Below are 27,997 nucleotides of genomic sequence, written 5' to 3'. Positions count from 1 at the left end.
TCTGGACTTTCCCAAGTAAAATAATCATAATCGAAAAGAAAACCCGCGAAATCCAATGCAGTTAAGTAAATGGCATTTAACTCTTTTGCAAATGTATAGAATATAAATAAATAAGATAAAAACCTACACCCGAAAAAAGTTAACTTATATGAAATTAAGGACAAAAATAATTAGCTAATCTACATGTACACGTAAGAATACATTCATCCCTATACCCACTGGAATATTTATAGTATCGTGGAAGCTTAAGGTTAGTGTTCAACCTCTACCTAACAGCAAGCACCATTTGTCAATGTGCTAAGTGTCAAGGAAAACACGCTGCATGCCGGGATCCATTTGTTCGTACTTGGACATCTCAGAAGGGGTAGCAAACAAATATTAGTTCACCCTCAGCACAGACGTTTTTCTCTCCCTCCGTGCTCGGTGGACATTGGGGCCTATCAATACGATGGCTGGTACCGGTTTAGCTACCCGCTTGGTCGTCGGGGTAGTGTTGCTTGTTGGGATCAGCAAGGCCTGCGGAGGGACCATTGATCGGCAACGACCGTCTAAAAGCAGAGGTGAGTGTACTGAAACCGCAGAAAATAAAGATTTCGGACTTCTTTTTTTGGGGGGGGGGAAACTTGAGTTTTTAATCTTAAGTTTCATCATGGCCTTCGTGAATTTCCAGCCTAAATTCACACAGAAACTTTCTGCATGTTGTGAGGAGAAGAGGAAAACTAGTCCTGAAAAAAGGAAGAAGCTTTTTGGGCTCCTGTCCTTCCCTTCGATCCGCCCAAAAGCGAAGTGTTTGAAAAGTGTTTAACCATTTAAACTACAAATTTGCCATGAATATCTCCCCAGTGCTTTGGAGGCGAGGTTGAGTTCAATGAGATAACGAGAACAATAATTATTTCTCCCTGTAGCGTGTCTTCTATCGAAGCCGTTAGAGAATGGCTACTACATCGACATCACCGCCGGCGAGAGACGCCTGCGTGGCCGACGCGTCAGGCCCAACCGTGTCATCGAAGCCCGGTGTGAGCCAGGCTACGGGAGGCGAGGCGCCAAACTGATGCGATGCGACGATTCGACAATGACATTCGACAGACGGGCTCCCGTCTGTGAAGGTATTCCTTTCGAGATCACAGTTCTCCTCGTTTAGGTCCAGACATTCCTCTGGGGCAGGAAGTGCGAACATTTTTAACTTTTGAAAATAATGATTCATCATATCTGGGTTTACCCTATTGGCCTACCTCACGCTGGCTTGGCATCCCATTCATGTGCGTCTTGTTTGTTTCCGATAAATCACGAAAATAACGCAAGTCGATAGTCATTACTGTTGCACGAATGAAAAGGTATGGCCAGGAGGTAATTGTAAGCACTCTTCTTAAAACTGGTATAACAAGTTTATTCGGAAAAGACATACCGGTGACATGCGCAGTAGAGACCCTTTAACGTTCCTTTTATAGTGATGAATCAGAATTCATTCCATGTCTGAAATTCTGGTACTAATACATCCCTCAAAAAGAAGAAAAAATGGTACACGTCCCGCTGTCTCCAGCTGGGGGAAAGATTCTCACACCGAGGGGAGGGGGATTTCCGTGGGAGAATGGGGCAAAGCATTATCATCAATGAACTAACAATCCACAGTGGAAGGGGTGAGCAAATTTCCTCGTGTTTTCAAACAGATTGATTTTTACTCATCTCATCCCTGTTTTTACATTTCTTTTCCCGTTTTAATTCTTCATTTTCTTTCGGGGGTGGGGGTGGAGGTGGAGGTGGGGGAGCACCCCATCTTCTCCAGGCAATGCCCAAGTTCGTGTTACGCAAGTTTAAACCTGTTTCCTACGCCACGCTCAATGCAGACATCGACGAATGTTTTTACGCTGGTCTGCTTGGTTCCAATGATGAGAATGATAGCTGGGAGCCGTCGGAGGAAAGTTCATCGAATAGTGAGAGCTCACTGTTTGATCCCCTGCTGGTGGTCGACCTTTCGTTGCTACCTGCGGTCAACTGTCACAGCTTGGGACGTTGCGTCAACACACCAGGGTCGTTCAGATGCCAATGCAACCGGGGCTTCGAAGGGGATGGCATCCATTCTTGTCAAAGTAAGACAAATGTAGATCATTCTTGTACAAAACTTTAAATTCTGCTCGTTCGGCAACTCAAGACCATTAGTCTGGTTCATTGGCTGATAAGAAAAAAAATCAATGGCAGAACTCGGTGACCCAGATTTGATCGTGTCATTTTTCAGTGATGACTTGATTTTTTTTTACCAAAACAGCAGAATTTAAGAGACTCAATATTTTCTTTAAAACCATTACACGTATATAATGTAATAAACTAGCAATATGTCCCGTAGGGAAGGGACAGGTGCGCTTCCCGCCCTACCTTGGTTTTTTTTTTTTTTTTTTTTTTTTTATGGATCAGAATGGTTGTTGTATTGAACCTTTCTCCCCTGGCACAGAGATTGTCGAGAAGGCATGCGAGCAACTCCAGCCCCCATCCCACGGCTCCATGACAGGGGATCCGACTCGTCTAGTGCACTTCTCTTGCGACGAAGGGTACCGTATTTACGGTGCCGACACTCGCAGATGCATGAATGGAAAATGGACGGGTTTGCGCCCAATTTGTGAAGGTATAGGACAGAAAGGCGATGTTTGACATATTTACAATTCCATGCAGTCTGATTGGCTAACGCTACACATTTTCAACCAGAAAGCCCTTAATTAAACTCAGGCCCTTGACCATCTTAATGTAACTTTGAAGACCTCGCCTCTCACCGTAACAATCATAATCTTTCCAAAGAATCTTCGAAACCTAAGAACCCTAGCCCTATAAAATCCACTGGAATGATAGCCTCATCCGTTATCATATTATCATCATAAAATGATACCCTCACCCTCAGCCTGAGGCCAACATTCCCCAGACGGCATCATTTTGGTGGGAAGTATTTATTTTGTTGGTAGCCATGCTACCCCATTACGATGGTAACAAATGCGGCCGTAGACCTAATGTTGGCATTTCGTAGTACTTTGAGAACCAGCGAAATGTTTGCTGCAAAGAATCCTGAACTTGCTAGGCAACATGCGCCCTCTCTTGTCATCCATTGGCACGTGTTATTTCCTTGCAGTCGTGGCCAAGTGGCATACACACGGTCTCAGTCCACTGAAATTCTAACCTGATCCTCATGTCCTAAAACATGATTTAAATCCTGGACCAGTTTCATATATAAGCCTATACTCTCATCTTAATCCTATTCATTGTACACACCTGGTCCACGCATTTTCCTTGTGACACGTTAACGCCATCCGTGAAATCACCTCACCAATGTAAGTCTCGAAACCCATTAGCTGCCGGAACTGGAAATTGCAAGCAATACTTTACACTCAAACCTGTCCTCTTTAGTGCACAGAAAGTCTCTCAATAACCGTAAGATCAACTCCCCCAAACTCATCCATCATATATAATACATAAAGATGTACATTAATTTGCTGTTTAATATCCCGAAGATTGTAACTGTGGGAAGTGTGCAATTTTGTCTATTGTCGACTGACCGAACCCTCACCCATGTTTTTACCCTCATCAACATTGTCATCGTCACTGTCACATCCTGGCATGTAATTTTCATGTCCAGTGTAACGAGGAAAAGATTCCTTTTTCTTTCCTTCTTGCCAACTCCAAAAAAGTGGTGGGATGCGGTGATCCGGGAACGCCTGCTCATGGTTTCAAGGTTGGCAGAAACTACGACATCAACGGGACTGTTAGCTTCTTCTGTGACGAGGGCTACGAGCTTGTCGGGCATAAAAGCAGGATCTGCCTGGACGGAGGCGACGACCCATGGTCAAAACACTTCTGGTCCGGGGTCCAGCCTGTCTGTAGAAGTAAGTTAGTGAGTCAGTTCACTATGTCGACGGTAGCACCGCTCTTTTAGCGGAGGCTCCTCTGAGCAAAGTGCAAGTTTCTCACATGATTGTCCAACGTTTTCCCACGAAAGACTCTTCCCTCTCCACAATACTGTTTCTGAATGTTGGCACTTTCCCCCTTCCCTTTAACAAATTAATGCCGCCAGGGGAGCTTGCTGTCTTGATGTAAATGAGTGTGGGGGGGGGACCTCTGAAGATGTCCCTCGCACGTTGCTCGTGGAGGCTAATCCACCCCTTTAGGATGGTTTTTACATACCGGCAGTATAAGACCACTCAAAGGAAGGATAATGGAAGGAGAGAAAAGTCTCTTTTGCAGGGAGAGAATGTTCTGCCCATGCTGGGTGTGCCTCAATAGTGGTGAATCAAGAGTTGAGGTTAACATGAAGTGTCTTACCGATAAGTACGAACATCTCTGAAACCCCCTTGCTGCAGCTGTTGCACAATCCGTGGCTGACATCGCGCAGAATATCCAGACGGATTTTGTCGACCGCCTGGAGGTCTTCACCCACTCCGGACGGGGCCGGCTGGCTGTGTCGGACAACATCGGCCTGGACCTTGTCTTCGCGTACGACACGTCGTCCAGCTTGAATCGTGTCAACTTTCAGCGGGGGATCAATTTCACCGAGAGTCTCCTGAAACAGTTTGGTGTTTCGTATGAAAAAGGTGAAGCATGTACTATCACAGGTCAAAATGCAGAATTTTGAAAAAAATAAACAGATTGGAGGTGAACTGTCATTTTTTTAAACCCCCCTTTTTTTTTACATAAAAGCTGCCAAGAAAAAAAGGAAACAACTGGGTTCTTGATGGGGTCCTCGCTTCGTGCTCATTCCACAAAGGATTATAAAGCAGTAGTACTGATAAGAGGAAAAAGAGATCCTTGCTTTGTTATGGTAAGCAGACGATACATGCATTTGCTTAAGTCCCATTGGCTTCATTTTGATGAATTTAAATTGGTGTTCTGCATTAAAGGTGGAACCAGAGTTGCGGTGGTATCTTTTGCCGACAGGGCAAATATCGAGTTTACCTACGGGAGCGACGTGGACACGTTTGAGAAAGTGATGGGAAAGATAACCCTGTTGAAGGTAAGCTTGCTTCCCTTCCGACCAAATTCATTAACAACAGCAAAAACGACAGCAGAAACGTTACAGCGAGCGATTACGCAGGTCGCCTTGGGAAATAAAACCACGGTGGTTGATTCGTGACCCACTCTGATATGAAAGTGCGAACATTCCTACATTTTAGAACAACCCGTGTCCATTGTGTGATACACGTGTTATAAATGAGGCTATCGTCCTATATTTAATTTTCTTTTACTAACAGGACAATCTCGGTGGGGGCACAGCGCTTCGTGGTGCACTCGAAAGAGTGCTCGCCTTGTCGCAGGACATGCGCAATGAATCAAAGAAGGCATTGTTTTTGATGACCGACGGTGAAGCTACCGTCGGCAAAGATCCAGCTGCAATCGCCGAGAGTCTGAGGTAAAACTTTTTGGGCAACTTTTTGAGGTGTTAGCGAAAAGTACATGCACATATCAGCAACTTTCACCTCCATATTTACGATCACCAAGTTAAAATACTACTCCAATGTGCCACTCTGGGCAGGTGAGACTCAAAACAGCCAGAGCAGAGATCTGCCCAATCGGACGCTACACAACCGGAAAGATATCGCGTGTACAAAATCTAGCCTATGTAATATGTTGAGTGAGACAGTATGTAGTCTAGGACACTGGAATGAGAATTCAGTTCCAAACGAAAAAACTGGTGCTTTTTTCAAGTAAACAGAAACAACCGTTGGTTCAGTGGGTTTTATATAAGAACTGTACTGTTTTACAACTTTGCAGATGTATGAAGGCTTTGACTCAATGTCCGTTTTCCCTGGTACGATCCACAGGCGAGACTACGGGATGGAAATATTTTTGGTGGCAGTGGGCCAATCAATCGACCACAGGCAGCTCCGTAAAATTGCTTCTCAGCCGTACTCCACCCACGTGTTCCTCTTAGAGAACTTCGAGGACCTGGAGCAGCTGACGGCGATTATCTCGGAGAAGGGAGCAGGTGAAAAGCTTGCCAAAAATGAAGGGATCTTTGAGACAAAGAAACTTCTAGCGAATAAAGGCCTTTCTTTCGTGAAAGGTTTAGTAAGTTCTGCCCTGAAATGATTTAATTTGCGTTGGATCTAAATAATATTTTGTCAACGCCGTGTGGGCTTGTGGAAATAAGCAAAACATTAGGTCTTAACCCCTTCTTTAGTCATTATAGGCTTGTGTGTGGCACTTTGAGGTTTTCGTTTTAGTCTGGTTACACCCGCGGGAAAACAAGAACGCGAAACACAGACGGCAGGTACCTATAATACCTCGTGCGAATCAATGTTGATATAAGCGAAGAGGAATATACGTTACAAAATGTTTGCAGCGAAATTCGTTCGAGTTGAATTAAGTTTAACTTTTTGCGAATTTGTCCCAAAATGGCGTTGACGATCGCTTTCGCGGCAAGTATGAACCTACCTTCTGCCTAAAGGACCCACGTGCGCGGCATAACAAGTGAAACGTGACCTCGCCTGGCTTTCCTGTAACCTTTCAGAGTACAAACGCTGTGGCCAGGCAGGGAACCTCGAGCTACCTTACAGCAGCGGGAGGCAAGTCGGGAAAAAGGACGCCAACCCAAGGGCGTGGCCCTGGCTCGTCCAGATTGTGGCGCTCACCGAAGACGGACCGTTCCTGCAATGCGGGGGCGCGTTGTTGTGTGAAGACTGGGTCGTCACGGCTGGTAGTTGTGTCTGGAATGAGACAGGCCTTCGAGCATTTCCAGCTGAATACGTAAGCAGTTGATTACACATATCTTACTGCACCCTACAATCTCTTCCGAAATCAAGTCTAAGAAAAAAAGAAGTCGACCCCTCTATTTTAATAGCTTCAAACGTCTTAAGAGTCTTACTTGTGGAAAGTGGTCAGAATCACCACCTAATTTTATGATAGCCACACAAGCAGTTATACCGGCAGGCCTGCATTTAGATCTACAATGATCTTTATTTCTCTGGAGAATGCAGCAGGGCTGAACGTTCCTTTATGGCCTGCTGCTCAAGATTATTACGCTGTGTAACTTAATCCTAAACCCGCTCCAACTAAACCATATCAATCAATTGAACAGAAATTTGATACTCTCAAATCTCGAGCCTCTGGTCATCACTCACGCCAGCTCTCCCCCTGTGTTTCTAGTTTCTTGTTCGCTTGGGCTCCCATGAACTGGGGATCCAGGAGGACACTCAACAGTACGGTGTGGCTGAGGTTCGCCTGCACGAAGACTTCTTCATATACAATCGCGATAATGACGTTGCCCTACTCAAACTGAATCAGTCAGTCAACCTCACTAGTGCCGTACGCACTCTCTGCATCCCGTCAGGTAAACAAATCAAGGGTTCTTTTTCTCTCAACAACTAGGCTGCTTTCACAGATATCGGCACCTGGGCAGTACCTGCATGCTCAAGTTTTGGCGCTAAACGGCACTATTTTGGCCCATCAAGATACAGCAACCATTGTACATGTATTTCTATCACGTCACTAGGTGCTTGTTGAGTTCACGGTGCTCCTGTCTTTCGACCGGTCCCATCTGCGGACTCTCGCGGCCTGTCTGATTTCTGAAGCAAGTACATTTTGAATGGCAAAAAAAGCTGCCCAAATCATTTTCTTGCAGGTTAAGTTGTGGCCTGCCTACCAAAATGTCAACACTTCATGGGTACGAGTTCTGAAAACGTCCTGAATGACCAAGGGTCACTTTTAACATTTGGCTGAAATCAGGCCACAAAAAGCGCAGCTATTGGCCGGCGAGACCTCTTTGGGGCATGTCAAACAGTTATCTCTGAAAGCCGGGGTCGCCCTTCCTCATGGAATCTTTCACATGTAAAGCGAAACATGAACAGTATCCTTCAATCTACCTCCTTAGATTTTGTCTGAATTCTGTTAGGTATAGGCCTCACTTTAAAATGTCCCTTTGGTCTTTTGACGTTGGACAATGCTCATAGAAAGAGCAAAAGGGCGTGGTCTGTCTGAGGCCGACTTCGAAAGGAGAAAACTGAAAAAGGTCATATTATTTGAACACAAAAAGAGCTGTACCTCATTTTTCCAAAAACAGAGATCGAGGTTATCCGGTTGAGGTCTAGCAGCCAGTGCTACATAGCCGGCTGGGGCATCGTGGACCCGATCAGGGACGTGGGGAACAATGACAGCATACCTCCGGTGTTTCCGCAGCAGCACATAATTCCCCTGGTTAACGATAACGACTGTAGGGAAGAAATGCACGAAATGCCGTTCCCGATCGACAAAAAGAAGCTGTGCGCAGGGACGAGGTAAGGTTTGGCCAGAGAGTCCGTTAACCATGGGGGCTTTCGTTGGGGTGGTGGGACACTTGTGTCCTTAACTTTGAATGGCGCACGCTACAGGTGAGCACGTGATTTGTCAAGGAGCACTACGGTATGCTTGCAGCCTGCACGCAAAACAAACAAAGGAACAAACACCCCAACAAACAAACAAACACCCCAACCAACCAACAAACAAACAAACACCCCAACCAACAAACAAACAAACCAACCAACAGCCCAACCAACAAACAAACAAACAACCCCACAACCCAACGAACGAACGGACGACCGAACGAACATGCATACACCAAATGCATACAACCCACCCCACCCACCAACAAACAAACTAACTAAAACTGGCTTTCCATAGATGAATGGATTAATCCGCGTTGCACTCATTCTATATCACCTCATCACAATGACGCACCGTATGTGATATGGTGGGTGGACCCCCTCTTTCGTTTCTTTTTTGTGGTGTAGGTCTTTCAACCTCTTGTTTTCAATAGCATAATTCGACCGCTTGTGGACAGGTGCTACGCGCGCATTACATGCCTCTTCGACCAACAGGGTGCCGTGATTTGTCAAATGCACGCGCGCGTCAAGCTGAAGAATGTGGGTGTGAGTGCGATGCCACCGCAGTTAAGTCGTCTAAATCAGATCTAAAGGGCCATACCCCGTAAAAAGAGCCATTTTGACACCGAAAATAGGACAAAGGGGATATTTATTTAGTCAGGTTACAAAAGAAAACCCAAATTGTTGGCCAGCCCTCAAATACATTCCCCATCCAAAAGAGCTGGTTCCGGTTGGCCCTTGACCAGCATCTGGGACATTTTCGTGTTGCAGGTACCAAGCACCGCACGGGGCCTGCCGGGGTGACACAGGGGCAGCTCTCGTGTGCAAGCAGATCGACGAATCCTGGGCAGTCACCGGCATCGCCTCCTACACGAACGATTGCACGGAAGCCAACAAGTTTGCCGTCTTCACACGCATCAGCGAGTTCATACCGTGGCTGCACCGGCAGACGGCGAACTGCACGATGAAATACGAGGTACAATCAGTCGGCGGCTTCCAAGAGCAGGCCTTGCAAAATACAAAGTAAACCTTCCCTTCCTTCAAAAATTAATACGGAAACAAAACAAACCTCTTTGACAAATAAGCAAAGTTAAGGGAAAAAATCAAAATAATGAAAGCAGAAAAGACAGAAATTTTCCAGGTTGTTCATACAATGCTGCCGTTTCACTGGAGGTGAGATCAGCGGAAAAGTGTACCAGACACTACGTAAGATTTCTTCAGCGGAGGCTCCGTGTATTTTTTTTCTACATTTGCCTATTCGAACTATATAGGTAGCCCCAATTGTTGCTCGAACTTGCCCTAAATGGGCATCACGAGGAACTGCTCCGTGGTAGACTGAGAGAGATCTTTCGGTTGTGACTTGTCCTGTGATGGATTACACACGCAAAAACTACCTATTACCTATACTTGTCTCCCACTTCTGTTTTCCGGAGTGCACGGAGTGAAACGTCGACGTCGTCCAGTGTTAAAATAAACCGTGTTATCATTTCTTATCTTTACCCTTTACACAATAATCAGTCATAGCTGTATGTATGCTGCATTGGTAAAATTTATTTTCAAACTTTCTCATACTGTACATGCTAATCATTGTATTTTTAAGTAATCTTTGAGTCAGGTGCTACCGTTTAGCTCAGAAACAAAAGCAAGCTACCAAACACTTTATGGTTTTTCTGTAAATGGACTTATCAATATGCACGACCTTCTGGCCTATGTTGTGGCAATGTGTTTCATAGCTGAGATACATACCTCTATGCAAGTACACTCTACACCAACATATGGCTTCTTGTCAAGAATCAGAGGATTGCAACTTGTTTTTCAAAGCTGGCTTGTAGGCCTATGACAGCGAATGTTATGTGAGAATGTAATCCTTTTCAGATAAGAAAAAGTATTAAATTCTTGGCGTTAGCATTAAAGCACCAGTAGTGTTACAACAAAAGTTTTTTGAAATCTTTTTTTTGGGGGGGTGCAATAGTGTGAATGATGGTGGAGTAGATTTTGGCCCGCCCTTAGTGAGAAGACAATAACGGTTGCTTGTGCGCTAATACGCCATCTTTTCGTTCCATTGGGATTTCCGTTACTGACTACGGAGACTCCGATTTTCAGAAACAGAAGCCTCGGTTGTTAGGCAGATATCCATAAAATGCAAGAAGACGTTAACTCTGTTGAGCGCAATGTGACCAATGGTGATTAGACTGCTGTTTATTGCGTTTTGTGCATGCTTAGCTAAATTCACGAAGAGCCTGTGCTTTATTTACTGTATGCAAGGTTACGGCAAAAACAAAATACACGCCCAAACGTGGTTCAGACGCACGGTTTATATCGGTTCCAGTCGAGGACCAACGGTGTGAAACTGCCAGGCATGTACATACGTTCTCCGATGGCAATTCAAACAGTTCTTGTCGTTTGTTGGGGACAGACTTTAGTGCTAATGGTCAGTATATAGGCCTATTAAGAGTCAGTCCAACATATGATATAGGACCGAGTCCGCTGTCGTGTTGTTTCTTGTTATACGAACACACCAACTTAGTTGAGATACAGGGCCTAAACATTTTATGGCTGTGACTCCTCGCTTTTCTCCTGTTATTTTCCCTGCATGTCGGCAGATTTGTTTGCCTAGAATTATTATTAAATGCATCCAAGTATGCCTTACTGTGTTAACGCATAAAGGACGAGTCTTGCTTTAACAAAAGCTTCTGGTTTCAACCGAATGTCGGCTGCTCCGCACAGGTGTATTGTAACGATTCCCAGTTGCTGTTACCGTTGGCCAGGTGTCTTGAAGCAGTGAGCTAGTTTTGGATCACGTTAAGGTTCTCGACCCATTCGGCGCACGCCTCGGCCGCCTGTATCTCCGCCTCCAACTCGGGGCTCCACTCAGCCACAAAGCTGTGTTCGTCCAGCTTCAGGCTGTCACCCCGGTAGGTAGAGGACATAAAGAGGTAGGGCTGGCCCACCAGGGGCCGAATGCGCGGGCACAGGTCGCAGGGGCTCCTCAGGTGCAGGTCAATGCCCTCGCAGAAGATGTGCTGATCGGGGCCGCGCTCGAAGCTGACGTGGCCGGGCCGAGGCGGGGTCAGGACGGCTTCCACATCAACGGTCAGCCGGATGTAGTCGTTCCTCACGAAGCGTTCAGCTCTGGACACAGTTATAATCATCGCTATTGAAAATAACCAGTAAATGAAGAAGCCTCACGTTAGATTATAGAGGTTCTGACTTTAAGCTGGAATAAAGGCTCATCAATCTCCGCTTGAACAAAAACACTTCTGATTAGAACGACTGAAAGAAAACCCTGTCATTGGGTTTACAAATTAATACGAGTAAACTAAACGTGAAAGGCATGGGAAGCTGCCAAAGCATGTGCATTATAAGACCCAAAGCGATTGAATTTCTTACCATGTTGGCCATAGAAGCAGGCGTTACTCACTGTCATTGTCAGTGGGCAGGGCTGGCAAACTTCACCAACTTATACAAAACAAATACAAGTGAAGAATGTCTTGTTTAACTAAAGCGATACAAAATGATTTCAAAGCCATTTATTTTCATAAAAATACTTCTATTAGGATGTACAATACAACAGTTATATCTGAACTCTGATAACTCCCCGGTCAGACTGACTTAAAATCACAGTCCCGTGGGGCCCGTTCCAAACCCTTAAGAGGGTCATTTGTGGCTCCGAAAAAAGGGTTTACTCCGGGGACACGGATTCCAGTCATTCTGACATTGCTTCCCCGAAAACACATTAAGAAGAAAGCTGTGTTTTAAAAGAAACTGGCTTTTTTGGACCATCTGAAAGATTGGAAGAGGCAGCCTTCTTCCCCCCAAATACTCTAATAGCCTTCTCAACCCCATTTGATTTGAAACTTGACGTGTGTAAAAGCTCTCATCCTACATCTGCAAAGTGTCAATTCATTCCATTCAATCTTGTTACATTTATTAGAAGTGTCCGGCCTCGCGCGTGTCCACCAGTGTGTAGTAAGCACGTCTTTGGCAAAGCTGACCCATCTCCCAAAAGTGAGTGTTTCGAGAGAACGGCAAGCTCGATTTAAAAAAAAAAATTGTGTCGAAATGACCCCAAATATTACTGAAACAAGGATCGACCTGGAAAAAATGTACTGTCACGGTTTAGGTCGGTGGATTCCGCACACAGCTTTGTTGGGGTTGAACTGTCAAAAGTTGTAGAAACAGTGGCTCACGGGAGCAGGTGCGGATGCAGTCATTCAGCGTCTCGAAGCGGTTTTGGTTGACCCGAGTACCGCTGCATCCTCCGTACGTAAACGTCTGGCATTGCTCTGAGTTGGAGTCATAGGTCCAGTAGGCTTGGTTCTGGTTGCACGGGCCAGCCACACCAGGCGGGTCGTAGCAATAGTTCCCTGAGACACCACAGATAAACAGAATGTCATCCAGTTGAAGTCAGACAAACATTTCTCAGACAAAGTCTTTCCCCTGCTCTTGAGGAAATCTACTTTTTCCTGAAATTCATGTTTGACTGGCTAAAGATTGCCTTCCCATGATCCGATCATTTCCAAAGTTCTGCCCCAAAATAATGTCGAACAAAAGGAAATCTTAGAATGTTCAGTTTAATTCATTTACCCATCCGTCTCTTTAGCCTTTGTCTATAGCCTTTATCTTGATTGCTCCTGTAACTAACCTCTTTGTAAAACCTGTCTCATGCCAATGGTCTAGACTAATTACACGCCAAGACACTGTCTTCTTAGCTATGCATTCATGTAGTCATGTACGTAAGAACCTTTCAGAAATACTGACAAGCATATTATGTATTAAAGCCCTGGGATACATTACCAGGTTTATAACGGACAATCGCGGGTGTCTCTGCCAAAACTATATAATATTAGAGTTCCTCTTAACTGTGTTGGGTATCTGAATGTATTCCTGATGTGAAATAAGGTGGGACAACTGACAACTGGAATTTTTGGATGGACATGACGCACTTGAACAGTTGCCCTCGCAGTAGGCCAGAGATTCAAAACCTCCCTCCACCATGCATTCGTCGCTCTCGACTACACTGCAGCTGAGGACGCTCGGGTCTGGGTTATAGTAGAACTGTTTCTCTGGGTTTGGGCAAACCGATGACCTTCGTCCCATGGCCGTGGGACGGGCAAAACAAAGACTTCCTACAAGACCAAAAGGAAGACATAATATTCCTTATAACCTATATATGCACAGACCGGAAGCTTTGCAGAAAGGCTGTGGGTGTGCATTTACAGACAAGTTTTGGGTCGGTCATATTGAAATTGAAAGCGAGATCTATTCTTCATTTTGAAAATTAATATAAAAATGAAAGCAATAACATGAAAGTTTGCATGTCGAATTAGTACCTGTCTGCTCTTATGAGTAATTTCAAATTTGTAATTAAACAAACAAAAATGTAACTCGGGTTTTAAGCCAGATTTAGAAAAATACTGAAAGGGAGCTAGACTTAGAACTCATGCACGACAACCACAAACGGGTCTGATGTCATCCTAATCGACTGTTTGGAATTTACAAAACAGATTCAGGGAGCAAGATCGAAAATGGTCTTCGTGTGAATCAGGTCTATTCCAGTGTACCTTGAATGCATGCGCCATCAAAGGCCTTCTCGAGAGACGAATCTCCCGTTTGACAAGCTCTCACTGCTAGAGCGCAGGCGCTTTGGTAGTCTCGTGCATCGGTACCGCACACCGGCCCCACGTCGTCACCTGGTTCGGGACAGTCCGTGATATTCATGCAACCCGAGCAGCTTGGCCCATCTCCAGCCAGTTCACACTTCCAGCCAAGTGGGCACTCATAACCTAGGCACGGATCTGGCCAACAAAATTTGTCAAGGTGAGAAGATAAATGTAAATGTACACACAGGATAACTGTGTTTAGTGGTTAAAGATTAAACGCTTTTCTCAACACTTTCTCGGTACCAATGTGTAAAAATATGTTTGTTTAATTAAACATAATTCATTGCGAGTTTCAATGGATGGTGTTTAGCCATCGGACATGGATAGTTAGGAAAAGGGTTTTCTACTGCTTAGCTTAAACATGTTAACAGGGTGCCAACACTGTGTTTAATTGGCAAACACACTGGAGTGCGGATTTTGTTCCAAAGCTATGTCTTCCAAAGCAGGAGAGCAGACGGTTAGTCTTAAAACGGAGGCCAGAGTTTACTTCATATACCTGTGCAAGAAGGGGTTTCTTGCTCCTGATGCAACGTGCCATTGTCCATGCATACAATTTCCCTCGATCCGGATAGCAACATCCCCTCTGTGCAGCCAACAGCAACAGTGGTTCCTGTGGGTATGAGCCCACCATTCAGATCAGGATCGGTGACTACACCCGGAAGCAGGTTCAGAGACGGGCAATATGCCCCTGGTGGAATATCACAATAGCACAGGAAATGAAACGGTGACTTCAAGAGAATGACCGACTGAGAAGATCCGTACTGGGCCCTAACAGATTATGTGAAATGCATACTGATCACTAGCCTGTTGAATCCTCAAGACCACGACAAGGACCCTATAGGGCCCGGAGAAAAGATTAAAATACAATTAAGGCAGTTTATTTCACATATTATTTTATCACAGATTCTGTCAATGCAAAGATTAGCACAAATTGTCTCAAATACTTCTTGGCCTAAATAGCTGATAAACGTCATGCATACAAGCATAAGATTTCAGATGTCTATGCTAGCCACTGAAATGAAGCTGAAACCGTAACAACTGACAGGATTCAAGTCTCGACAGCTAACTACCCGATCACCAGTTAAGCCTATCTTTTGAATTCATGAGGCATATTCGCATTAAAACATTTAAAGGCAGATTCATACTTGCCGTGACAGCGAAAACAAATGCAAAATTGTGACGTCAGATCAAATACTCGAACACATTTTCAACTTGTGCGAAATTACGCCGCACCATTTTCGTGACATGCAGTTGGTCTAGTTTTCGCATTCGCCTCACCGGCATTAAGTCGGTTAACTTCTTATGCAGTTTAACTTGTTCTAAATGTGATTACATTTTTCTATTGTGCGTAGCCAGTGCAGGAAATCGACACTTTCGTCACCTAGTTGTTCTGAGAAGCGACACTCGCGAGTACGGTATAGAAAAGGAAGACATCACATCCATATCACTGCAAAATATACGGAAACTCTGTGGGAATGGGAGAAGTCCGCTGTTGCATTGAAGAAATTATTTCAGAAGGTATGAGGTTTGCCCATCCTTCTTTAAAACTGAAATTAGTACAACTGTGCATCTGCACTTTGAATAAGGTTGCCACCCAGTATTACAAGGTGGTGCCCTCTTCCAGGAACTCACTTATACAGATCGGTGCTTCGCCGCTCCAGTCCCCGTGAGCCTGGCATGATCGCCTCTGAGCACCATGGAGCTCGTACAGCTCAGAACATTCGTACGCTGCCACTGACAGGTACCTTGTCCCGTTGGACAGCACAATATTTCCGTTGGCGAGGGGTGCAGGTGTCTCGCAGGGGACTGTGGAAGAAACATCACAACTTACCAGCAATTAATCTTGGAAGGCAATACCATGTTCATTGAGTTCTTTTAAAGTTAAACCCTACTTACCCAGGTTGACTTTAATGCGTCGCTTATTACTAATGATTGGACGCAGTAGCGCGTTTGATAGCTTTTAATAGCCGAGTAAAGCCGTTTGATGCTATTTTTAAGATCCTATTGCATGATTTTTCAGGACAAAAACTGTAATACCGAAGAAAATTTCATTTGCAAAACCCGCAGACCTTCTTCACGAGACGTACGCCTTTGGAATCATGCCCCGTCTAATTTGTTTTATTTTACTGCACACGCTTGAATTTGCTTGCCCTTTCATTAGTCCTTTAAACATAAAAAGAAGTTCGATCGAGAGAATTATCTCGAGAAATCGCAAGCGGCAAACATATGCTTCTGAACTTGTTTAATCCTCGATGTTACGTTCGTAAATAAAGTACATACAAGTAAAATTAATACACATGAAAAAAAGGAAGCATCACACCAAGATGTAAATAAAGTAAATAAACACAAAACTAGAAGAAAAGAAATGTTAACCCACCAGTGACGGTCAGCGTCACTGACACGGCTTGTGCAACCGTTCCACATACGTACTGGCTTGTGTGGTCAGTGGTAAGGTCCATCAACACCAAGCGAAGAAGACGCCAATCACCGTCTCTAACGCGGTGCTGGTGCGTTGCCATGCTCAACCTACACATTTTCCGCAGAAAAGAAAGGTGAATTTGCCCTTATATCAGTGGATCAACTCGTGGCTAATTATTGATTAATAATCATGTAAAGAAAAGTGCATCTTACCTGAGTTGTCCAACAATCGGCAACTGTCGCAATTGCATTTTGTGGTTTATTGATCCTAACAGTTTAACCGATCCGACGTCTCACTGCTATTAACATAAAAGGTTTCTACAGAACGGGACCAAAATATATTATAGCATTACCTACTCGAGAACGCTTTATTTGCCCTTGAGTGTAATAAATTTCAAGACCATAAATTTGGGCAGTAATTATAATAATCTTTCAAATGTAATGGTTTGAACAGGAAAAAAATGAAAAAAGAGAGAAAAAGCCTTTGGGATTTGAAAGAACACCCACATTACTAATCCCTTTCTTTAGCCATTTTGCGCTACACTTTTTTCCCCATCTTTGTGCCTCAGACCCCTCAAAATGACGCTAAAGGTGGTACGTAATTCGGGAACTCCCATAATATATTTCTGCCCGTTCCGAACGGGGTCATTTCTATGAGAAAGACTGTTTGTTAACAGCGACACGTATAGTCGGATCAGATTAACAGTTAGGCCTATAACCAAATTCAGTTGACTCCATTACTAGAACTTACACTGTTTTGTTTCACCTGTGTAGGTCAGATGGCCTTCTGCGTTCCAGAATACAGAAATAAGGACGATGACCTCTAAAGTACATCCCCAAAAGCAAAAATTCTAACGTACCTTTCACCATTAGGTGCTATTCTCCACCATGCTACGAGATCATCTATAGAGACCTCTAGTGCATCGTGGCTGGACGGATTACACACACAGTCCAAGAACACGGAGGCTCCCGTAGTGCTGAGCACATTCGAACCAGACGGTAGGTTTCTCCCGTCCTTATAAACTCCGAGGACGACATCTGTTCAAAACAGTGAGACAGCACACAAAGTATAATATCTAGATACTTGCTCAATTCCATGGGCTTTCATCATTGGCTTCAAAGCAAAAAATAAATAAATAAAAGATGTTAAATCTTGAGTCATCATGACAATTACAGGTTTGAAGAAGAACGAAGCTTATGTGGAAGGGCTATAGTAGTGAAACTGGGCCAATTTCATCGAGAATCGCCGTAGACAAGGACAGGTTAGCAAGGGCAGGTTACCAGACTTAATGTCGAATCATGTTGCTGGCTCCGGGGTGTATGTTGACATTTTGGTTTGGGAACATAAATTTACTCAGATGCACGAAAGAAGCCCCACTGAGGTTATTACCTATGGCACATGTCGGAAATACGGCATTCCACCCATGCTCAGTACACTGGACGTGGCTGCCACCGTTCAATAAAAACCCTTCGTCGCATTCAAATGCAACTTCATCACCCTCGTAGTACTCCGACCGACCTGTCGACAGAGCTACGGATCCGTTGGAAATGGGAAGGGGTGTGTCGCATCTCACTGCTCCCAGAACAAACGGAAGACGCATGGGGTGGTTAATAAAATGCATTTCTCTTGTTTCTTCATCTGTTGTTGTTTGTGTGTTGTACAAACAGGTCGTGGCGGTGGTATAGCTGACGTTTTATGTAAACGAATCTCTATGTACACGTGCGATGGGAGACCCAAAAGGCGTAAATGCTGGACGAAGAGTTTAAGGCATTTTGGCACATTTTCTGGTGGCCAAACAGTGAAAAATTCCAAAACAAAATGTGTCACTGTGCATTTCTCAGTCTTATGTAAAATGTTGAAAATGTAATCATTCGTTTACTTTGGCAGAACAAAACCAATGGTCACACTAACGTTTCATTTGCCATATTGCTGGCACGCGATTTGGAAAAATGAGACTCTTTGAGATTTCTCACCGATGACGTTGAGGTTAACAACCTCGTCATATGACATGTCGAAGTTGCTGCAGGTGTATTCTCCTGCATCGCTTACGCTCACCACTGGAAAACGAAGAACTGCAGCACCTCCGCCATCACCTACCGCCAATTCTAGAACCTTAAAAAGTATATACCAATTTTGAAATCAAAATTCATTTCATTTGCAACAGAATGTTTTACTAAATGTACCACGGGGGAAACACGTTAAAGTTATTTTGTTAAAAGTGAGATAGTCGAGACATGATGGATTCACAGAGGGACAGAATTACGACAGCCTAGTGAACAAAAACTGGATCCAACATTAAAATGTGTCATTTAGATTCTTGACTTAATTCTCTACTTACTTTACTGAATGGTCAGTGGTAATAATATCGGAATAAAAGAAAACATCGACTCTTGAATAAGCTGTGCAGTGTTGCTCTTACGGGATCCTCCAGTTTTAACCATCTTGGCTGAGACTGTGCTCCAATCTGTGTACAGTTTATCTCCAACTCGTATCCATCATAAGTCGTGATATCGCGGTGGTCCATTAAACCGGTTGTGGTAATCGTTATCATGTCGTTACCTTTGAGGAAAATCATCAGGAACAAAAGATGCCATTTCTTCTTGTCAAGTGATGTTCTTTTTGTTCTCTTTCATCTACGTAGTTGTATTAGCTTTTTTTCTGACGTAGGTCTATCAGTACGAGTGTATAACCGCTGTGATTTCACAGACCAGTTTGTTTAATTTAAGACTTTAAAAACGAAATTTCAACTGATATCGACTGTTAAAGTCCTCATTTATCATGCTGCTGAACAGGCGTTTAAAGAAAATAAGCATAGAAGGGTCATTCAACCACACTACAAAATGCAGTTCGGCAGACTTTTCAAAGCACCTATCAGGGCAGCCCTCCTGCTTACCAGCTGTCTATCAGCGTTGGTTGGGGAGATAGTAGCAAGCAAGCAACTCAACTAACAACCTTGCACTGGCCAGCCAAATGGGCAATTTGCCAGCCTATCAGCCTTGGGGGACCAAGGGAACCAACAAGCATTTAAAAACCACAATTTAAGGCTAGCCATCTCTCCAACCGACCAGTTTATCGCCATATCACTCACGTTGCACACACGACGGTGCAGTGCCATTCCAGACGCCGTCTCGGCAGCCGACAACAAGCTGTGGTGCAGGAACAGTGACGCCGTCTTGGAGCATGCGGTACCCAATCGGGCAGTAGAAAGTCTGAGTGGCCGAACCGTCTGCAAGCACGGTTCTCTCACTGCTGCCATCAACAGGTTGAGGCAGATACGCATCTAAACAGCTCGCTGGAAAATGTAAAAGAGAAATCGACGAAGTAATTTCACTCGTTATGCTGTCAAATTTGGAGATTGGGAATCGCGCCATTCCACCAGAAAATATTGGTATGGTGATATGCTTGACAGCTGTTAACCGGATGATCAAGAGGAGGGATTTGTTTTATGAATACGGATTCTAGGCTTTGAACAAACTTGTTCTACGAAAAATCATGAACTTGATGACAATGCTGTTAGGTTCATTTCCAGACATCAACCTGAATGTCAAGGAAAATCTACCGTGTGTGAGCCAAGGTAATGAGATTTCTTTTTGAATCTGAAATCTGTTTTTTTTTTCTTCTGATGACCTACGTTTGACACAGTCTGGTGGGTCATAGTTCCAGTTGCCGTCGATACCGCATCCTATCTGATCGTAATCACCAACCATTGTATAACCCGGATCACAGGTGAACCTGACGAAGCCCCGTCGGCCAGCCGTGACGCCACCGGTGGTGTCACGGTTGGTCTGTCGCCCCTCTTGGTAACCCGGGTCCGGGCATGTTGCTGCAAGATCAAAAACGATTACATGCCTTTGAAATTTGTCTGTGAGGGTGGCACTTACGCTTCTGTCAGGGGATTAATTGGAAGAGACAGAACATGGGACATCTGTCGACAGTGAATGGTGCATTATCTTTTTAAAAGAAAACATATTGAGCTTTCTATTAAGTGGTATTCCTAATAACACAAGACATGGAATCTCCGAAACAATTTTGTTTTTTGAAGAGCATCTCTAAAAATGTACCAAAGATTGTAAAATACGCGGACTAGTTTGTCCTCAGGTGTCGGTCTTTAAATGTTTCCGCTACTCACTCTTATTTAGATTGGAATATTTCTCTGAATGATAACGTATGCGGTCGTGACGGTTTAAAAAACTACTTGGCATGGCACGAAATGAGTTTCCTCAAAAATTATACGTCTTGGCAAAATCTCAATAGGGTGAAAGAATTACTCAAACGTTTCACCACGTGGGATGGACTGGAGCCCGTTTTGATTAAATAACCAGCAAAGCCTTTACCGTGAATTTTACAACAAAAGCTAAAATGTAATGAACAAGCCGGCTTCTGGGGCACTCACAACAAGGTCGGGGAAAGACAAGCACAGTCAAAACAAAGCCACAAACTCACGGATGACTTCTATTTGAACCATGTTGCTATTCTGCCGTTCACTGGTTGTGCATCGGTACAATCCGGCATCAGACTGCGCTACTTCGAATAGATGGAGCGAGTACCACCCTGAAAGGACCAATGTTTTCGGAGTGATTAACTGGTAAGAAATTAGCAGAGTCGCTGGTCTATTTTTATACAGTGGCAAAGTGTAGGGTATTGGAAAATGTTGGGCATCACCTTAAGTAGCTGTGCAATCACCAATTAACCACAAGGTCAAAGAGTGGATGACTGTATCAAAATCAAACGAAGACACGCCTAAAATCATTTCATTAAGTCTGCTGAAAGGTATGCAGCGACACAGTGTTGATCTTGAATCAATTCTGTGCGCTCTCCAGAGCACATTAAGCAAACATGAAAACTGCACACAGTAACTGATGTAACGACATAGATAGGTTTAGATGTAACCTATCTTAGGCTCCTGTACATGGACATAATTATGAGTTTCAGTTCCATAATGCAGAGCTTGTATATGACAATGTGTCATTGCGACATTTTGACAGTTTGGGCCCACACCATAAATAGTTATGCGTACTTGTATCATTTCTTTTGAAGCTTAACGACCGATCAGATGGGCTCTGTCCATCACGTTCCCAGATTCCTGAAGACGCGACGGGCAACTTGCACTCCAACTTAACGACTTCACGCTGTTTCACCGTAAGCACACCGTCAACGATGGCGTGCGTCAGCGATCGGATGGGGTAGGCGCTGCTCTCTGAAAGAGTAGTGTACGACGTAACGAAGTGAACCAGAAGGGGAAAGTCATTCGAGAACAAAGCACGTAACTCAACCATGTTCACTGCGTGTGCGTGACCCCTTGAAGGGGGGGACCTTTCACACGCTAATACGCTTTGATTAAAACAACACAAGGGGAAATAATCCTTGCAAATAGGTACTGTAGGCATTTCGTGTACTTACGATCGTCTTCACACCGAGGGAAATCACCAGAGCTCCATCCACCACTTCGGCAAAGGAAGTTGCTGGTACCGATCATGCGGAAGTGCTCATTGCAAAAGTAGATCTTTTGCCCGCCATTCCAGTTGTAAAGAGCATCAGATGGAACATTGATTGAGTAGCCTCTTGGAATCCTATCTGGCAGAGAACTGCAGATCTCTGAAAGAAAACGTACAGGCGTGAATTATGGGCATACTTTCTGGGAAAAAAGTAGAAGAGTAGAAGTTCAACAAGGCCCAATTGTGGAGGCCCATGCCTCATCAAGCTAAAATATCTGGTATTTTTTCCGGTGTGTTTAAATCTCTCCGTACCGTGACAGCTCGGTTCTTCGCCCGTCCATTGACCGCCCATGCCACATCTTCTGGTCTGGCCGCCGTGAAGTCGTTCTCTCCACTTAAGACATCTGTACGTGATGCTTTCATTGTAGTTGAAAACGAGCCCGGGAACTGTGATGCTCAATCCACTTGTGAGTAAAGTTGGCCGAGTGCATGTTGCCACTGCAGGTAACGATGCGAAACAACGGGCACAGGGCGCCGTGTGAGTCACGTATGTGCTATGCCATACGGATATATGGCAGTTATCTCGAACATTATCGCCACTGAAACGTTTGTCTTGCCACACTATGCACCTGCACTCACTTCCAAGCAATCGAAGTGTGTTCGTTCGAACGATTTTTTTTCTCTTTTTTTACCCATGTCCCTTTAAAGGCTCCGTAGAAGGCCTTGCGCTGATTTTTTTTTTTTTTTTAGAATTAGCTCCCCAAAATTATATATAACTGTTTGAATATCCCATTGTGTAGGAGGGAGTGGAAGGGGATGTTTACCTACATTGGAAGGCTTTAATCAGTGCTTATAACTGTCAATCCTACCTTCACAGATTGGTGGAGGATGGCTCCATGTCAGATCATCCATACACTCTGTTGAGCCTGAGCCTCTCAGATCGTAGCCTTCTGGACACTCGAACATCGCCCATGATCCTATGAGGAGTTTTTCGTCTGACAGCCGGACAGCACCAGAGGAAAAGTCAGGAACGGGGCAACTCTGAGCTGTAATGGATAAATGAGTGCACAGTTGTTCGGGATAACTTACGGAACTATTTGAAATCGTAAGGCCTGGTAGAATAACTATGCAAAAATTTGGCAAGGATTTCTTTTCAAAAAAACAAACCCCCTGTTAACTAATGGCGGTGTATATTGCGATTATCTGAAGATAAGTGAAAAATTAGTCGATTGCCTGGTTGAATTTACCTGTGACGGGTTATAGGATCCTTAACTCGTAACAAACGTGTCGGTTGAAACAACATGACGTCGCCGTGTCATAAAGATTGTGCATGTGAGTTTTCAAGTTAGGACTACATAACTGACACACATCTATTTGATTGGTGGAACTCACATCACGTGGCATTCATTGTTGCTGCCCTCCACGCCGGAGGGTCCAAGAGTCCCATTCGCCCGTGGTTAATGGGGTTTACTATTCAACAATTAAGATCATGCTTGTTTCCACGGCTTTTAAACAGCTGACCTTCACTATGTTCTAACTACAAAGCGCCACAGACGAAAACCCGGGGAGAAGGTTTTGATCCAATCTGCTTGACAAGCAAACGCAGTCATGGCGGCGATGTCACCAGTTGTGCCAGCGTTCGTGTGCATTTCGTTTTTTTTTTTTTTTTTTTTTTGGTCTCTTGAAATTGAAGGGTCAAGATTTTACCTTGCGCTAATATTTCTCCATTCCACTTAGAGCTACTGAATATTCGTTCAAAAACTCAAACGATAATTACGTTCACACGTCGGTACGTCGTTGTTCCAAGTGCCATTCGATAAGCAAGTAAGGCTTGCAGACCCATTGAGAACATGCGATGGAAGACATCGGTGTGTGACGATGGAACCATACTGAAAATCCAATGAGGTGATAAAGCCGTTGTCTGGTGTGCCTGGACTGTCACACTTCAACTCTGTTTTGAAAAAGACGGTAACCCTCAAGCAGTCACAAAAGCTTATTCTCTGATGGGTGACAAATAAAACAAAGTGATGATAGAAAGTCGATAATAAGATACTTATCGTGTGTGCCACATAGGTAAAATGAGTTATCTCCAAGATGATAATGGGTATCTCAGATTCGATTGTGCTATTACCAACCTGACATCTCAGCTTATCTACAGTTAACAATAGAAATATTGTTGGTGATTCATTGAATCTGTTTGCTCATTCTCAGTAGGATATTCAGGACATATTTAACAGGCCCACTCTTGTGGGGTAAAGATAGAGAGAATGTTTGTGCTTTTCTCTCCTCATGAGTTCCATAGTGTTAAGTGATCAGCGGAATAAGTCTCGGTGATCACACATGCATGCACTTACTGACGCACTCGACCTCGAGTGGCTCCCAACCCACACCGGGTATGCATCTGATGCTATGCCTGCGGCCCATCATGTGAAAACCTTCCAGGCATTCATACCGCGCCTCAAACATCTCACCCTCTACCACAACCCTACCATTTTCCAGTCCATCCGGTTCAGCACAGTCAGTTTGTGCGCCAGCTAAAGAGAAAAACAAGTTGAACAAGAAGAAAAAAAAACTAGCAAAACAAAACAAAAAACAAAACAAAAAACAAGAGCAAGAACATCATTAAGAAAACAACAGACACAACAGAGAGCATAGAAAAGAAAACAACATTAAGAATAAGCACAACGACCACAAGAACAAGAATGTTAAAAAAGTGTCTTCCCGTAGTTAAAAATTCACTCTAAGATAAATTAACACTGTGCTCATTTAAACTAAGGCGTTCAACAATTTAATCCAAGTTCGGTTGTTCACGGGGTTTCACCAGAATCCCCACTTTTATGCCCTTTTAAAGGCCGGCTTATGTCTTTCAACCTGACGAAACTAGGCTTAGGCCAGATGCATTTTTGTGCTTTTCATAATGAATGCATATTCCTAGGACTATGGCTGATGAAACATATGCACTGAAGAAATATTTCAAAAACGTTTTTAAGTTATTTAGCATTGAGGAAAAGACAACTTACGTTTGATTTAATCAAGATAGAACTGAAGAACTATTCCATACGCGAAATTTTGTTGCAGTCTAAATCTTAACCTTTAATTCAATTTCTCTCAAATTTACTCTGGTTATGTGTCACTGCAGTTTTTCAACCAATTCAACACGGTTTAACTGATTTTTTGTTGTTAAAACACCGCTCATGTTGGTGCTATTTCAGAAACTGAACACGACAAAAAATTGATGCTTGGATATCGCAGATAAAATGCCTGTTCATCAAATTTATTTTGATCAACAGATTGGAAAGTCCTTTCCGATCACTTTCCAACGACAGCGCGTGTTTGTTTGAACAAAGGTTCCTCAGGTTACCTTTCGTGGTTATTATCTAAACAGAGCAATGTGAGGAATGCTGCAAGAACTTTCACACGGGCGTAGGCTAAAACAAAACAAAGATCAGCGGACGCGATGAATGCTTATATGTCTTTTACAACAGACATTGTACACTTCAATACAGAAGACAACGGACAAGACAATAGCACTGCTGAAGTGAAAGGCTTGTACTGCGGTCCTCATCGAAGCCACTTCTTCACTTTTAATAAGAATGAAAAAAATCACTTGAGCTGTCGGACTTCGACCTAATAACAGCATTGTTGGATACACAGCCCTGGTGCTTTTATGCTGCTCTATCACCGCTTGAGCAAGAGACGATGGTTGTCCATCTCTCCACAACCATTCACATAGTAGAAACCTTATGTAGAATTACTATTGTATACGGGTATATAGCTTTCCCTATTTCTTTCTGAATACTGAAAAAAAGATTTGCTTTTTTAATCATCTGAAATCTGGTACAGTCTTTTTCAACCTATTCCCCGCGACACTGCAGGGACACTTGGAACTCGTTACGAAGTTAGATATCTGCACAATTTATCAGCAATATTGAACTAATCTTGACAAAGCAATACACTTTCACGCCTAACATAACAAAACTGCACAAAACAACAGTAACGACTACAACTGCAACAAACCAACAAACTACTTACAACTGACACAGTAGGGCGAATCCTCTGCCCAGCGGCCGTTGGACATGCAAGTTGATTCGTTATGGCCGACGAGTTCGTAGCCTGGATCGCAGCTGAAATGGACTGTTGTGCCGAATCCCTCTGGCACTGACGCACCCTGGGGAGGAGTCATCCACAACAACACATTGCTATGGGACATCACTGGTAGCGGACACGATGTTCCTTCAGCTTTACAAAAATAAGAATTGATACGAGTTAATACCATCGGCGTTTCCTTCAAAACTGTCTTGAGTGACAATTTTTGTCGGCCTGTTATCGGAAAGGCTTTGTTTCATTGACCACCGGAGGATACTAATATATAGGCTAATCTGATCTATTTATAGCAAAGTTCCACGTGAATTGATATTTGTTTATCTTTTTGCTAAACACATATAGTCATCTTGATCAAGAAATGTCGGTTTATAAAGGTAAATGCTACTTACGGTAAACCATGGCAGTCACATAGAAATACGTGTACAAAGGCGATTCTGTATGAAAGTTTTATGAAGACTCACTAAGTAATCAGGAGTCTTGTCTCTTTTCCACTGGATTGCGATATTGTTGTTTTCATTTATTTTCTGTTTGAAGCTAATCTAAGAGAGTGATCTAGTGAAATGTTCTGCCACAAATTCGTACTGATAACAGTTGACGTACTCTCTCTCTCTCTCAATGTAAAAGAGCGAACAACCGTCCACCGTTTCCCCTTGTAATGGCTCTAAATAAGTGGAAATAAATTTACGCCTTTAGAGTGGCTTTCTACTATTAAGGTAAAAAACTGGTAAAAATGGCTCAGAACGGCTCAAAATGGCTCTCTAAAAGAGTGGGGAAAAGCACTCAATGCGTGTTGTCCTACTCGTGGCTCTTTTGGGTATTTCACCCTTTCGCATTAAAAATGACGATTATCTCCGGCCCAAGGCCAGACAGTCCACGGTACTTACCATGGCCGTAAATGGTGGGGGGTATCTCCCACCTTGTGAGGTGAGGGATGGGCTATGGAATCATGCCCTCGCCAACTTTTTTGTGGTGAGCAAAATATTAAAGCAGATTGTGAATTTTTCAGACTTCCGATTAAAATGCGTTCACTTTCACTCTAGAAAGGGAAAACAATTTCAAAAAGCCATAAATGTGCCATTCTAAATATCATGAAAATCGACCTCTTTATAGAGTCAGATGGTGTCACCCCCTTTCAAATTATATAGCCAAGCAAGTCATCCCCCACCTATCCCCGCCCCCGAATTTCTGGCAAAAATCACTTCACCGGTACTTACTGACATCAACACAACTGAGTCCGCACCGTCCGTCACACAGGCACTGTTCAGCACCTAGGCAGTCTCCCGTAGTGAGGCAGGCTGGTCTGCAGACGTGGTGGAGTGAGTAGTACTTGTCTCGCTCCTCACATTCTGCACGGAAAGAGAAGAGTTTTGAAGAATAACAATACTCCACAGAGGAAGACTGGCAAACAACGCTGGTCTTTCGAGGGCGCTCGCTTGGCCACAAAAGAGCAAAAAATTCAGTTAGTCATAATATGAGGATACAATAAACTTCCGCTTATTTCAGCTTTTTACTTAAACTCGCGCTGCCAATTTCTAACTACGACTTGCTCCTATACAAACGAGACATTTCTTACCTTGTGCGTCCGAGTGGTTGTCGCATTCTGCAGTCCTCTGAAATGCAAGCAAAATGGACATCGCAAATACCAACGAAACAATTCGTCTAAAGTGCATCGCCATGTTCATTCCTCTGTCAAAACTCCTCCATATGTCATCAGAAAGCAGCACGATCATATAAATATCTGCCAGTGTCTAACCCATCCCTATGCCTGTGGCAACTTACATCTAAGTGTACGCCTGGTTTAGTTTCACTCAAAATATTGACACGAAGTTGACTAAAAACGAAATCGCCTGATTTGAATGCGTGTTTTTCTATCATAATACGACACAAAATAAACCTATCAAGGTAATACAGAAATAATGTGATACACATTTCAGTAGCAATCCCTGGAATGCACAAAACTGGAAAATATTTTTGTGACGGTCAGACAAACCTACGTGACAAACCGTGGGAATCTTTGACTACAACATACCAACCTCTGTCCAAGCT

At 43.7% G+C, this 27,997-nt stretch overlaps 2 protein-coding genes across 2 annotated transcripts; one reads left to right on the top strand and one right to left on the bottom strand.

Moving 5' to 3' along the window:
- Positions 1-10,266, top strand: LOC110989117 (complement factor B-like). Its single transcript, XM_022253263.2, has 13 exons — positions 1-560; positions 906-1,106; positions 1,845-2,087; positions 2,447-2,617; positions 3,669-3,863; positions 4,338-4,568; positions 4,875-4,987; positions 5,226-5,383; positions 5,796-5,959; positions 6,485-6,720; positions 7,120-7,303; positions 8,033-8,246; positions 9,102-10,266. The coding sequence occupies exons 1-13, from the start codon at positions 449-451 to the stop codon at positions 9,355-9,357; spliced, it is 2,478 nt and encodes an 825-aa protein (XP_022108955.2). The 5' UTR covers positions 1-448; the 3' UTR covers positions 9,358-10,266.
- LOC110989116 (sushi, von Willebrand factor type A, EGF and pentraxin domain-containing protein 1-like) lies at positions 9,862-27,823 on the bottom strand. Its single transcript, XM_022253262.2, has 24 exons — positions 27,525-27,823; positions 27,166-27,297; positions 25,880-26,086; positions 24,202-24,381; positions 23,625-23,798; positions 22,717-22,893; positions 22,160-22,345; positions 21,813-22,007; positions 21,430-21,609; positions 20,856-20,963; positions 20,044-20,235; positions 19,501-19,704; positions 18,832-18,971; positions 18,386-18,524; positions 17,802-17,984; positions 17,272-17,449; positions 16,371-16,519; positions 15,626-15,799; positions 14,490-14,681; positions 13,895-14,128; positions 13,277-13,459; positions 12,521-12,697; positions 11,721-11,789; positions 9,862-11,484 (listed from the first exon to the last, which is right to left on the bottom strand). The coding sequence occupies exons 1-24, from the start codon at positions 27,679-27,681 to the stop codon at positions 11,117-11,119; spliced, it is 4,278 nt and encodes a 1,425-aa protein (XP_022108954.2). The 5' UTR covers positions 27,682-27,823; the 3' UTR covers positions 9,862-11,116.
- Between the last annotated feature and the right edge of the window lie 174 nt (positions 27,824-27,997).

This window comes from Acanthaster planci, linkage group LG11 (genome assembly GCF_054643075.1).
Source record: "Acanthaster planci isolate LZ-2023a linkage group LG11, COTS_SCS, whole genome shotgun sequence".
NCBI classification, from domain to species: Eukaryota; Metazoa; Echinodermata; class Asteroidea; order Valvatida; family Acanthasteridae; genus Acanthaster; species Acanthaster planci.
This window is presented reverse-complemented; position numbering and strand designations above follow the sequence as displayed.